General features: G+C 31.7%; 1 protein-coding gene across 1 annotated transcript; it reads right to left on the bottom strand.

Moving 5' to 3' along the window:
- Positions 1-257: 257 nt before the first annotated feature.
- On the bottom strand, positions 258-5398 carry LOC117924372 (eukaryotic translation initiation factor 4E-1-like). Its single transcript, XM_034842993.1, has 5 exons — positions 5019-5398; positions 2291-2456; positions 2084-2209; positions 676-741; positions 258-570 (listed from the first exon to the last, which is right to left on the bottom strand). Exons 1-5 carry the CDS (start codon positions 5318-5320, stop codon positions 520-522), a joined length of 711 nt encoding a protein of 236 aa, XP_034698884.1. The 5' UTR covers positions 5321-5398; the 3' UTR covers positions 258-519.
- Between the last annotated feature and the right edge of the window lie 7155 nt (positions 5399-12553).

Below are 12553 nucleotides of genomic sequence, written 5' to 3'. Positions count from 1 at the left end.
AAATCAGTTCTAATACAACCTAAATTCACCATACCCATCTCTAATATGGTGTAAACAAGTTAATTGAACATTAATTTTCTCAATTCCTACAGGTTCAAAACAAGTGAATAAATGCCATAAAATCCACTGCATTATATGAATTTAGTTTCTCGTAAGTTTGGGAAGCAATTAACATCATCAAATACCTTTTTTTTTTCTTTTTTCAAAAACACTTTTTAAAAGTAAAAGCGCTTCCTAACTCTACATGGAGATTAAAATGATTGAAACGTGACAACTTCTACCAAGTATATATTGGTACATATAAAATTTAAATGGGGGGAGGAGGAGAACGAAATGAGAATTTGAAGAGAAAAATTAAGATGGTAAAGACTGCTTTCTATAACAAGCCCTAAACAGAAGCAAACAGGACAAGAAGACAGCCAAAACTCAGTTCTGAATTCTTAACTAAGTATTGTAAGTTCTTAACATGTTGGCTGACGTCTTGAATCATTTGGTGTCCAGACATAATTCTGTACAGCCTCATATGGTGTATCGATTCTTGGCAGCTCTGTCAAGCTTCTTTGCATCCTCCTGCAACAGAAAAATAGAACATTATGTAGCCACTAGCTTTTGATGAATTGGAACCAGAAAGGGCAGGCAGATGCTTCTACTATGCATCAAACACAAAATCCTTACATGAAATATGAAGCCTATGCTTTCGCTGTAATCCAGAAATTCCTTCCATTGTTTTCCAATGCTCAGCTGCAACAAGAAACTTTAAGTAAGGCACTCTGCAAGTGCGAGTTGAGCAATTATTGCAAGTGGAGACAATTGACAAATCCAGCTTTATTGCTGTGAATCTCAAGTATTCCATGTGCTAACTTGTGATCTTATCTAATTTGCAAGAGTCACTACAATCCATCTCAACATACTTGTTGTCCTAGCTTGGTTCTATTCTATAATCAATATCTTGGTGTGCATAGTTTTTGGACTTCCATTTGTACAAAGACAGGATGGAAATAGTGAGACCACTGAAACATGATTCCTGTCAATCTCCTGACTGTTAACTAAAGTTGTGGTTGATGTAAATAAATTTTATCCAAGTTATTTTAGAACCGCATCAATGCTTTGCATCCCTTCATATTACAGTTTTACATTTGCCCCTTCTTCAACTCCATTAATCAATTAACATAATGTTGCGAATAACAGGCAGCAACCACCTTGTTTCGAAAATAAGCAGTCAATTCATTTATAACTAACAGACATGAAAGCAATTTGGAACACTACCGGCAGACATGAAACCGGCGAGTTGAGTTAGTAATACCTGGAAACTGTACAATCTAATCGCCAACAGGCTAACTGGATCAGAGAAATCATCCAAAAGACTAACAGATCGCATAGAATCATTTATATAGACTAACTTCCCAACATAGACCAACAAAATGCACCATATTGTCACATTGTTCAGAAAACAACAGTAATAGCACTAAGATACTCACAAACGAACATGCAAAGCTGGACAATGCAATCAATTTTGTTTCTATTGGGACTTGAACTTGGAACCTCACACAAACCCTCCCCAACCCTTTACCACTTGAGCCAGGCTTAAGGGCCAGACAATGCAATCAATACATGTGAATGAGCTTGATGACTGCAGTTAGAAATGGACTGTTTAAGATGATGAACCAAAAAGGTTCACTTAAAACCAGCTTCAATAAATGCAGCAATGTAATTCATATCAAAGAATAAGAAATGAACTCCTTTTGAAGATAAAATAAAAATAATCACTTGGACTCCACCAGCTCTACTCGGTTTTGTTTGTTGAACATCAAAGGAGAAAGAAGCAGAAAAATTGGATTTTACAACATAAGTTCCAGCCCTATTGATCCCAAAATTTCTCTTCTTTCATGCAACCAAGTAGAGCATTCAGAGTAGAAAATAGGAAGAACGTTGAAATGCGTTAACAACAGCAGGAACAACAACAACAACAACAACAACAACAACAATAATTCAATTGTCACTCATTAAAACATGTTAAATAAACCAAAACATAATAGTTAGGACAACCTCAGAAAATGCAGATTAATTTATAAAATTTAGCTACCTGAGCAGCTTCATTTGAAGCATTCTTGGTCCATAGAGCTATTTTCTCCTGTCTAGTTCTGACATTGATCACTGCTCCACAGATTTCATCTCCATGATCAAACTGTTCTCCGATCATGGCTAGCAACTAGTAGCATATATTGAAAATTAGAAGCCACATTAAAAATTTAAGGCTCAACATAAAATTTCTGTACAGCCTAAAGCATACCGTATAAAGCCAACAGGTATCAGATTTCCCTTTAGCAAAGGTTACAGTCCACTTCCCCCCATTAGCACAAACAGGGTCCTCCCATTTTGGCTCAATTTTGTGTTTGAAACAATGGAAGTCTGCTCCGACAGCTAACTTGCTCGGATGATGTATATTGTTGTAAATGCTAAATACAAAATGAATTTTCATGACAACTATATCAGTCATTAAAGAAAAGATGAAGGAAAGGCAATTTCAGTTTGGAAGGAGAAACACTAGGACAGCAATTATGGACAAAGGAACAAAGGAAAATGCAGTTGCACAACAAGCAAAGGTGAATAGAAGCTTCTAAAAGGCATAACGATTATGCCTTTGATCACGTCTTGAAGAGACTTTCAAGGGAAACAGCTTTAGGTGCAGCATGAAGGCCCAGATCCCTTGAAGTAACATCACAGTATTTGAGGAACTCACGGCCAGACATTAGCAGGTGAACCAGAGAACTGATCACCAGACAAAAGCTTATATTCATACATCATTTTTTTTTTTTTTGGTGGTGGTGGTGATCGGTTTTTATTTTCTGTTCATGTTAAGAATTAGCATATGAAGATTTAAAGAATATAGTCATGAGCCAAGAACTTGCAATTTTATAAATACATTTTTAGCTCCTTATTAAATTCCAACTCAAATCAATGTCCTTAGCAATACACATCACTACTTAAGGCAAAAAGTATATGCAATATGCACTAAGTTCTCTTTGCTTTTAGCTCGATTTTTTCCCCATTTTTTTTTCTTCTGATAAGGAAAGGGATTTTATTTATTGTTATGTTTGTTTTTGCCTTTTAATAAGGAATTGAACCAAGATTTGGTCCCTTCCACATCCCATTCCCTTCCTACTTAAGCCAAGCCTCAAGGACTTTTAGCTCAAATTTCTTGAAAACTCAAATAACTTGTTTGTTAGAATATGGCTACTTCATAAAAGGAAAGTAACCATTTGAAGCAAAGGCAAATTAGACAGGAAAAATAGTTTTGCTTTGGGCTTTTCATGAACATAAGTTTCTTTAATTTTTGTTTTCCTTTTAATAAAGTTTTTCATTTGTCTATAAAAAAATTCACTAATTTTCTTCTTCACCTATCATTTTACTATTTTCTATTTGTGATTCTATGATAAAAAATTTATCAGAGTAAATTAAAAGATTTGTCAGGCTTAAATTTGCTCCACATGAAGAACAAAAGATCTTTTCCTATTAAATCATAATTGCAGGTTCACACTCCAACAAAGACTAATTAAAGCCAATAATTCAGACAGAAATACAGAAGCAACTGCAAATCAAGGGTCTTGATCTCTTCAAATTTACCAAAAGCAAAACTGCAGTTGGTTCAACTGCCTCACTCACATTCAATTCAAGTAGAGGAAGCAACTTGAACCTTCAATCAAGAAGTAAAAGCATAACATTCTTTTGGATGGATGATGGGATTATAAAATGACCAGGGTGGAGAAATGGGACTTCAATTTTTACAGCTTAAATCTTCTTAGTGTGTACACATAAGCGTAAACAACATCTAACACATGTCACCAGTTTCCTCACTATATCAAGGTCAAATACTTTGATCTCTATAATTTGGCACATTTTCAAGATAAATAAACCAATCAGAAAAACATGAAACGGAAAAACCAGGAAAAACAAAAGAACAACATCCAGCTTCCTCAGGAATGACTAGGTTGAAGCAAAAAGGAAAAGAGAAAGCAAATAGAACACAGAAGATCAATAAGATTGCACAGAAGGAATAGTCATCTTGGTTCTCATGGGGAATACGATAACACAAGCACCGTTCATTCACAAATAGTGATGATTTTTCACAAACAATCAATGATACAAGAAAACTGAACTGCCGCAATAATTAACAAAAAAGAACCATCATTCACAAACTTGTAATACAAAATTCTGAAAGTAGAAAAAAGTTCATATTTCCTTAAGGTGCATAAATTTTCAGCATCAAAATCCAAGAATTTCAGCATGAAACGTTTCAAGATCCAACGCAAGAAATCACTCTTATGGTTGTATAGATTCAACCAAAGACAAACAATGACAAGCAAGAAATGAAAAATATAACATCAAACTGATTACACAACTACAGAGGAAAAAATGAACAAGCCTATTTTTCTTGGTGATTTACAATTCAGTGCTGGGGAATGAATGTGAGATCAATTTTGAATATCAACTTATCATCGATAAGATCATTTGAAAACGCTCGCCCAAGCATCCCAAAACCTAGTGTACACTAGCAGGTTTCTAGAAAATTTTCTCCAATAAAATCAAGAAACAATTTAATACAAAAGCCCTGGATACAGTTTGTTGATATCATGCAACCAGGCAACAAGCACAACCGAACATCACAGGTAAGGTAAACCTTGATTGTTTCATGAAATATTAACAATTCAACATTAAAAAGGTTACTTTATCTTTGCTCCCACCCAGCTTTCCCAACAATGAAACTGAACCTAATTAGAATGTAACTACAAGATTGACCAATTTTCAACAGATGATGATACGGTTAGAATGCAAAATTGACCAACAAACATCGTTGAAACCAATCAAACCCTAAATCAATCCCAACACACAACTATACCAACTGTACCGTAATACCGCAACTTAACTGAAATTCATTTTATTTTCTTCTTTTTTCCTGAAATTTCTCGGAAAACAAACAGAGAAAAAAAAAACAGAAAAAGGACCAAGAAATCGGATACCTCCAGAACTCTTCAACGTTAGAGAAAGTGTAGATCGGGCGCATCGAACTGCCCCATGCGGCTTGCTTCGATTTAGCGCTGGGGTTGTCAAACCAGAAAGTCCACGAATGCTCCAGCGGGTGAGGTTGATGGGTTATCGCCGCCGACTGCTTCAGTGACACCGAGGCGTCATCGACAACGATCTCTCCCTCCTCGAGGTCCTCTTCATCGTCGCCATGAGGCCTAGGGTTAGGGTTGTGGGTGGAACCCTGATCCTCCGTGGTGGCAGACCTCGGTAGCTCCTCTACAACCGTATCTCCCATTTTTTCCTTCACTCTCTTGGCTTTCTTTGGTTTATTTTCCAACGCTGTCTCGCTCTCTGTATTTTCTCTGTATTAGACAATGCTGCCGGCCTCCATCAGATATAAAGGAATGGAGAATGGGTCATGGGCCATGGGCCATGGGTCGAGTCGGCCTTCTTTTACCGAATTCTAGACGGGTCAACCCGGATCATCCTGAAGAGTGAAGACTAATCACTGATAAGAATATAATCAAATAGAATAATGGGTTGATCTTGGTTGAAAGGATGGTAGGGTCTCACTCAAGGAATCCTTGTGCCATGCCCATGGCAACACCTAGAATCCGCTACAACACGTGGACTCCACCGCACCCTTACCCATTGTTCCGAGAAAACTAAAATGCTTCTTTCGCTTTCTACATGTTTTTGTTCATTTGTTCTTTGTTGTTGATACATTGGGATATAACCCTTTAAAAATAATACATGATGTTGCTATTCTACCCTTATTTGCATTGATATTTATTTAAGCATTTAGATTTGTATATTTTGTATTATACATTATCAGAATGTATTAGGTGTTGCACGAAATATCTAAGTCATAAATTCTTTATAAGTCGAAGAGTTATTCACAGATGGTTCATAAACTTAGGTAACCAATCTAAGATTGTAGTGTACTACCTCTTAATTAGAGAAATGACCTGTTTTGGTCATAAATATGATTTTCCCTTAGTGAATGCACTAATATGTACGGTTATATATTAGACAAAACCTACTGTGAATTATGATATTGATTATTAGGTAGTTATGATTCACCAAGCTATTATATTACATAGATTTTCAATCTTATAAGAATATTGAGCTAGTATTGAGGTTTTCAATGACTTTAACCTATGGGTGAGATCGTAAGGTGGTTATATATTCTTTATGTGTTAAGTTATTATTGATTAAAATAAGTGATAATATGTATTATCAAGGTAAACAACATGATATCTCATAGGTATGTGATAGTATGCTCTCTTGATTGATCCAAATAATTTGTAATTATGAAATCTGTGGCACCATAGTAATTCTTTAGTGGAATTTTGATATATACTTTTAGTGAGTTAGAGTATATTAATTAATTATATAATAGGAGCATTTAATACTCAAAGATTATAGATGTAATTTTGAGAGGATGATGACATTTATCTAATTAGATTACTAACACCGATTTATAAGGAATCTATATGCATTGGATAATAGGTCATAGATTTAAGGAATTGATTGAATTGGATTTAATCAATTCTTATTTTGATGTAATGACATAAGATACTAGTAGAGTTGACTTTCTTTAGTGGAGTGTTAAGTTTACTTCAAAATTGAATTTTAAGGGAGTCGGTATTTTCCTATGGGCATGAATGATCCTTATTTAAACTCATATTTCTTGGTGGCATATCATTTAAGGGATAGATGAATTTTCTTATTCATAAGTATGCATAAGGGTGTTTTGATAGAAACATAATCTTGTATGGGAGCTTATAAATGATTTTTCTAAATTAGGCTAATTAATTAATTGAAACCTGATATGATTAATTAATTAATTAAGACCCAGTGAGCTAGGTTAAGTGACCTAGACTTAAGAAGGAATCAAATCACTTAAACGTATATGTAAGTCTATATAAGTCTCTTTAGGGTTTAAGGCTTGCATCATTTAACTATTTTGTCTTCCAGAGAGATCGAGAACCTTAAATTCCATCCCTATGGAGAGAAGTCCACCCTTCTTTGGTGCCTAGTTTTGAGAGAGAGTTATCAGGTGAAAAATCATGAGGTTTCAAGATCTCTACTATAAAAGGATTTGGGTTTCAAAGCATTCAAATTCTAATTATAATTTCTAACATATCCTATGAGGTTGAAGTTTAAATTTTTCTGGCTTTTGTTATGCCCATGATCTTAGATGCATGCACTCTCCAACATAATAATTGGTCAACAAGGTAGGGATTTTGCAAAATTGATGAGAAGTCCATATATAAAATCTATAGGGATAAACTTAGGCTTTATAATTGTGAGACTATGTACCTGTTCAAATGGAAAAAGAACGGGCCCATCCACCATATATTGTATGATTGACCCTTATTGGGGGTTGCTCACACTTATTTTAATGACGTATTAGAGTATTAAGAATTTATAAAAAAAAAATTAGAAATTTTGGCCCTCTAGATTTTCTAAAGGCTAAAAAATATTTTTAATTAAATAAATAACATTTATGCTTAATGATTAAGTACTAATAATAATTAGGATTTCAATAAAACTAAAAAAATAATAAATAAAAATTTATTATTATTTATTTTTGAATTTGAAACTTTGAAACTTTTTTTATTTTTGAAGTTTAATTAAATAAAAATTCACTTAAACTATATATATATATATATATATATATATATATATATATATATATGTCAATTTAAGGATCATCAAAATTCTTCTTGATGAGGCCGATGTATATGAGATTCAATCCAGAGTTTCCCACTCAATAATGTTGATTTATATTTGATTTTTTTTTTGTTGAGAATTTGATTAGTATATGAAATAATTTAAATAATATAAGTTGAAGACTGATTTTTGGGCCCTTAAAGTGGACTCAGGCCTAATAGTGCGCGTCTTTGGGCCCCCGCCCAAATGCTCAGAATTGGGCCCGAATGAGGCCCTTTGTGTGTATTGAAGCTCGTTCAACTATATTATATAATTTAAACAATAGTTGCATATCATTCTTTTCTTGAATACATATTGCCCACAAATATTTTTAACTTCATATAAAATATTAATTAATAGGGTATTTAATAAAATAATTACTTATTAAAAAGCGAAAAATCGGTAGATTTCATTTTATAATAATGTTTGATAACATGAATTTTATCTTTTTTGACTTAAATTTATGCTACTTATCACTTAATTTTGATCAAAACCCACTTAATTTGTTAATTAGATGGGAATTTTTTTTCATTTAAGGTAAAACATAATAAGTGGTTTTTAGGAACTTAAAATTTTTAATTTGCATTTTTATTCTTCAAATTTCTTTTATATGAATAATTTAGTATGATATTAAATTAAGGTAAAATTAAAATAAGTTCCTTTAAATGAGTTATGTATTTTTATTTTATCAATTAGTTAAATTAAATTTAATATTTAAATTTTTTTGTGGCTTATCTTTCCTCCCCTTTTTATGATATGATGGGTTTAAATCTTAATATCTCAAAATTACTTCCAGAGGATAAGATAGTCTTTTTACCCATAGAAAATATTTTCCATTTTTGCAAGTGATGACTTTTATTCTTGACTTAACGAAATGAAATTATAATTTGAATAAGGTAACCATTTTCACCAGAGCAAAATATTCTTATTTTCATTTTCTTCTTTTGAATAGAACCAATTATACTATTTCATAAATATCCTAATATGATTTTGAATAGAAATACCAATTATACTAACAATATAGCCCACTAACAATAAAGTCCTAAAACAAAAATAGAAATATCAAAGGATTTCTAAAATGACATGACACTAAAGATAAAGAATGAAGAGCTAAGATATGATCCTAGGCATGAAACAAGTTGCACTATTAAGTAGTGTAAATTCTTAAAGATTACCTAGAAGATGAAATTCTAAAAAAAGAAAAAAGAAAAAAGAAGGGAAATCTTAAAGAGTGGAATTGAAACTTATTAGGCCTTTAATTTGAATGCAATTAGTTTATCTTTTTTAACTCAAATTTGCCCGATCTTTGAAACTTTAGAAAATGAATTTGAAGAATTAGGAATGGAAATACTAACATGGGGATTATTAAAATTCATCGTATGCTTATCTTGGGTAAGAGCTTTAGAAGCTTGCTAGCTATTCTTTTTTTTTCTTTTTCTCTTGTTAAATATGATTTTATTTCTTAATGCTCTAGACTCAATCATGAGCTTGCTAATTTATCTATAGAGTTTCTTAAACTTTTTTAATGTGATAATTATTATTAGTGTGACCTTTTTGCGACAAAAGGAACAGATGTACATTATTTTAGTAGGTGTTTATGAAATAAGAATATTTTTTTTTAGTTTTAACAAAGTTTTTTTTTTTAATGTTTTCATAATTGAACTGGTTATTGAATCGGAAAAGTTATCAGTTCATGATTCACTGGTCGGACCGGTGGTCAAATTGCGGTCGAACTGGTGACGTCATAAATATGTAATTTATATATTATTAAAATTTAAAATTTTTGTAAAAATTTAAATATGTAAGAAAATTAAAAATTAAAAATATTTATTTATTTAATATTATCATATTAGTATACACTATATAGATGTATTAATATTTTAACATTTTATTAAACAAAATATATATAATAATTAAATGTGAAGTTATTTAATTCATATATATATTTAATTATTTTATAGTTTTAAAAAAATTATATTATTTTGCTTTAAATTATTTGCATTTTTATTATTATAAAATTTTTGGGAAGAATCTATTTTTTTTAGCTGATGTGGAAATGTTTACATAAGTCATGAATAGCTAATGATGGGAGTCTTGACTTTTAAGCTTGATGTTATGGGGTCAAATCCCCATGTTGCATTTTATTCTCCCAATTTTCAAAGGAGTCCCACTTCGAAATGGTATGGAGAATCGAAATGCCTTTATATTGTTGGCTTGCCCAATGTCTAAATGTGGTGGCCTGTTCACTTCCTAAACTTAAAGCCCAACAGCATAACTCATTTGGGCCAAAAGAATACAGGCTCGAACTGGGGGCCTAGTTCTCCGACTCAATGGTTCAATCGAAGCCCAACAGCATAACTCATTTTGGCCAAAAGAATACAGGCTCGAACTGGGGGCCTAGTTATCGGACTCAATGGTTCAATCGTTGGGTCGTTTGGTTCGATGGCGGCTCATGACTCTTCCAACTCAATCGCCAACCTGGATCGGATTTGGCTGGTCGTTTGGTTTGATGGTGGTTCATGACGACGGTCCGATTTTTAAAACTATGATTCTTTACTATTAGGAGCTATGTACTAGAAAACATATCCTAAGTATCTCTTAGTACTAGAAAACTTAAAACGAATTATTAATGCTATTACTTTTAATGGACTTATTGGTTTTAAGACCAAATATTGAAGACTCGAAGAAGTATGGAAACAAATGGTTACTAATTGATTATAATGCAAAAATGAGTCTAAGAAATTTAAAAAAATTTAAAATATTGTTTTTGTATTAGTTTCCACTCTTCTACCTTATTGGACTTCCTATTTTATTCTATATTAGATTTGGACGATAAACGTTTGGACTTTGGACAATCTATGCACCTTTAAATCATAAAAAATTTATAATAAATCATAAAAAATAAAAAAATAAATGATTTAGAGTCTCAGAGTAATTTACTTTTAACAAAAAAATTAAAAACCCAAACACCCTTTAAATACAACAAAATAAAATTTCATTGAAGGTGGTTTTCAATTTGAAAGAACAAAATTGTCACCTTAGTATTCTACATTAATATACTAACAATATTTAATATATTTAATAATTTAAATTAAATCATTAAATCATTTTATTATGCTTAGAAATCATATAATTAATTACTTTAAATACTCAATTTATATATATAAATGAAAAAGTGCCTTCAACGTCTTGTTTGTTTTTCTTTGCCATTACTCAATGTTTTCCTCCTGCTCCGGTATTCCACCAATTATTATAATAATAAATATTATATAAAATAATATTTTTAAAATTTGTATTATTATAATAAAATTTTTTATTTTAAAATAATTAAAAACATCTTAAATTATTGTTTTTTTAAAACGATTATTTTTAAAAAATATTTTATATTAATTATAAAAAATGATAAAATGCAATTATTATTATTATTTTTGTAAGAGTATTAATTAAACCCATTTATTTGTTAATCAAATCACATATACACACGAACAAAAAATAAATAAAACACAAGATTTTTAGGTATGATTTGATGATTAATATAATCCCTACGTTCATGAATTGTATCAACACTTTAATAATTTTCAAAAGAAAGAAAGGGTTACATTGGTGAAGTTCTAAAAAAAAAAAACTCTTCTCAATTGCGATGCACATATTAAGAATAAAACCCTAAAATTTAAAAGGATGAAATTTATAATAGGAGTAGATTTTCATTCATCACATAATGTTTTGTTTAGGGATGTTGCCCCCTTTAACTCCTACGAGCTAATTAGATAACTTGATCCTTGCAAGCTCAATAAAGTGCTCGATTCCCAACATCCCAAATGAAATGTAATAAAACTAATTCAAATTTCATTAATTTAATATCATTTATTAATTTCAAAATATTTTTGGCAAGTATAGAGTAGGTTCTAATAAATTAAGAGACTCCTACATTTTTCTCATCAGTGTAACAAACTTTTGAAGCTATCTCATTATCCTTATTTTCTACTAACACATGACTTTTAAAACATATAGTTTCCAAGTGCAAAATCAATACAAACAAAAACCACCTGACTTTCAACTAATTTCACCATTTCTACCATTCTGAAACTATGGGCAGTACCCACAAACAATAAGATAGAAGTTCAAATCAAAATTATTATCTAACTTTAGATATGGGCGTCACATCTGAGGAGGTAGACTTGATCGTATATTCACGTGAAACTTTCTGAAGGCATGAAACTTGGGTTTTGGTAGTGCATGCACTCTTGCTTTCTGTGGACAAACCTTTTTACTTTCCGGTTTCCACAACTCACTTTCCATTCAAATTTCACGGCAAGAAAGATTCCACGAAGAATAGCAGCTACATAACTTCAAAATGTAATGATAATTTGTGAGAAAAAAAGTAAAAAATCTTCCTCCCTTTTGATAGTGGGAAAGAGGAGGTCCTGAGATTCTTTTTCTATACCCTTTCTTGTCACTTTGTCAGCAATGAGGATATTTGAATAAACTCACGTTTTTTTTTACTTGTCTCTTATTAGTTTCTACTCATTGTTGCTTTTTATGGATGATCATGAGAGGAAATTAGAAGACAATTACCATGGTTTAAGGGATTTCATCTTTATCCTGTCTGAAAGTAGCTATAGACATGGATGATGAGGTATTCCACATGAAGGAGTTCTATACAGCCTAAGGTCTAGATGTCTTTCTCAAAGGTAACCACTAGGGATGGATAGGAGGATTAATGGGAGCTTTAACATCTAAGTTTTGTCTTGTGGGTCGAGTTTGGCTCAAATAACTCTAGGGGAATCGTTACTAGCTACTTCATGATGGT

Source organism: Vitis riparia, chromosome 10 (assembly GCF_004353265.1).
Source record: "Vitis riparia cultivar Riparia Gloire de Montpellier isolate 1030 chromosome 10, EGFV_Vit.rip_1.0, whole genome shotgun sequence".
NCBI classification, from domain to species: Eukaryota; Viridiplantae; Streptophyta; class Magnoliopsida; order Vitales; family Vitaceae; genus Vitis; species Vitis riparia.
The sequence above is the reverse complement of the archived record's forward strand: the minus strand, read 5'-3'. Positions and strand labels throughout refer to the sequence as shown.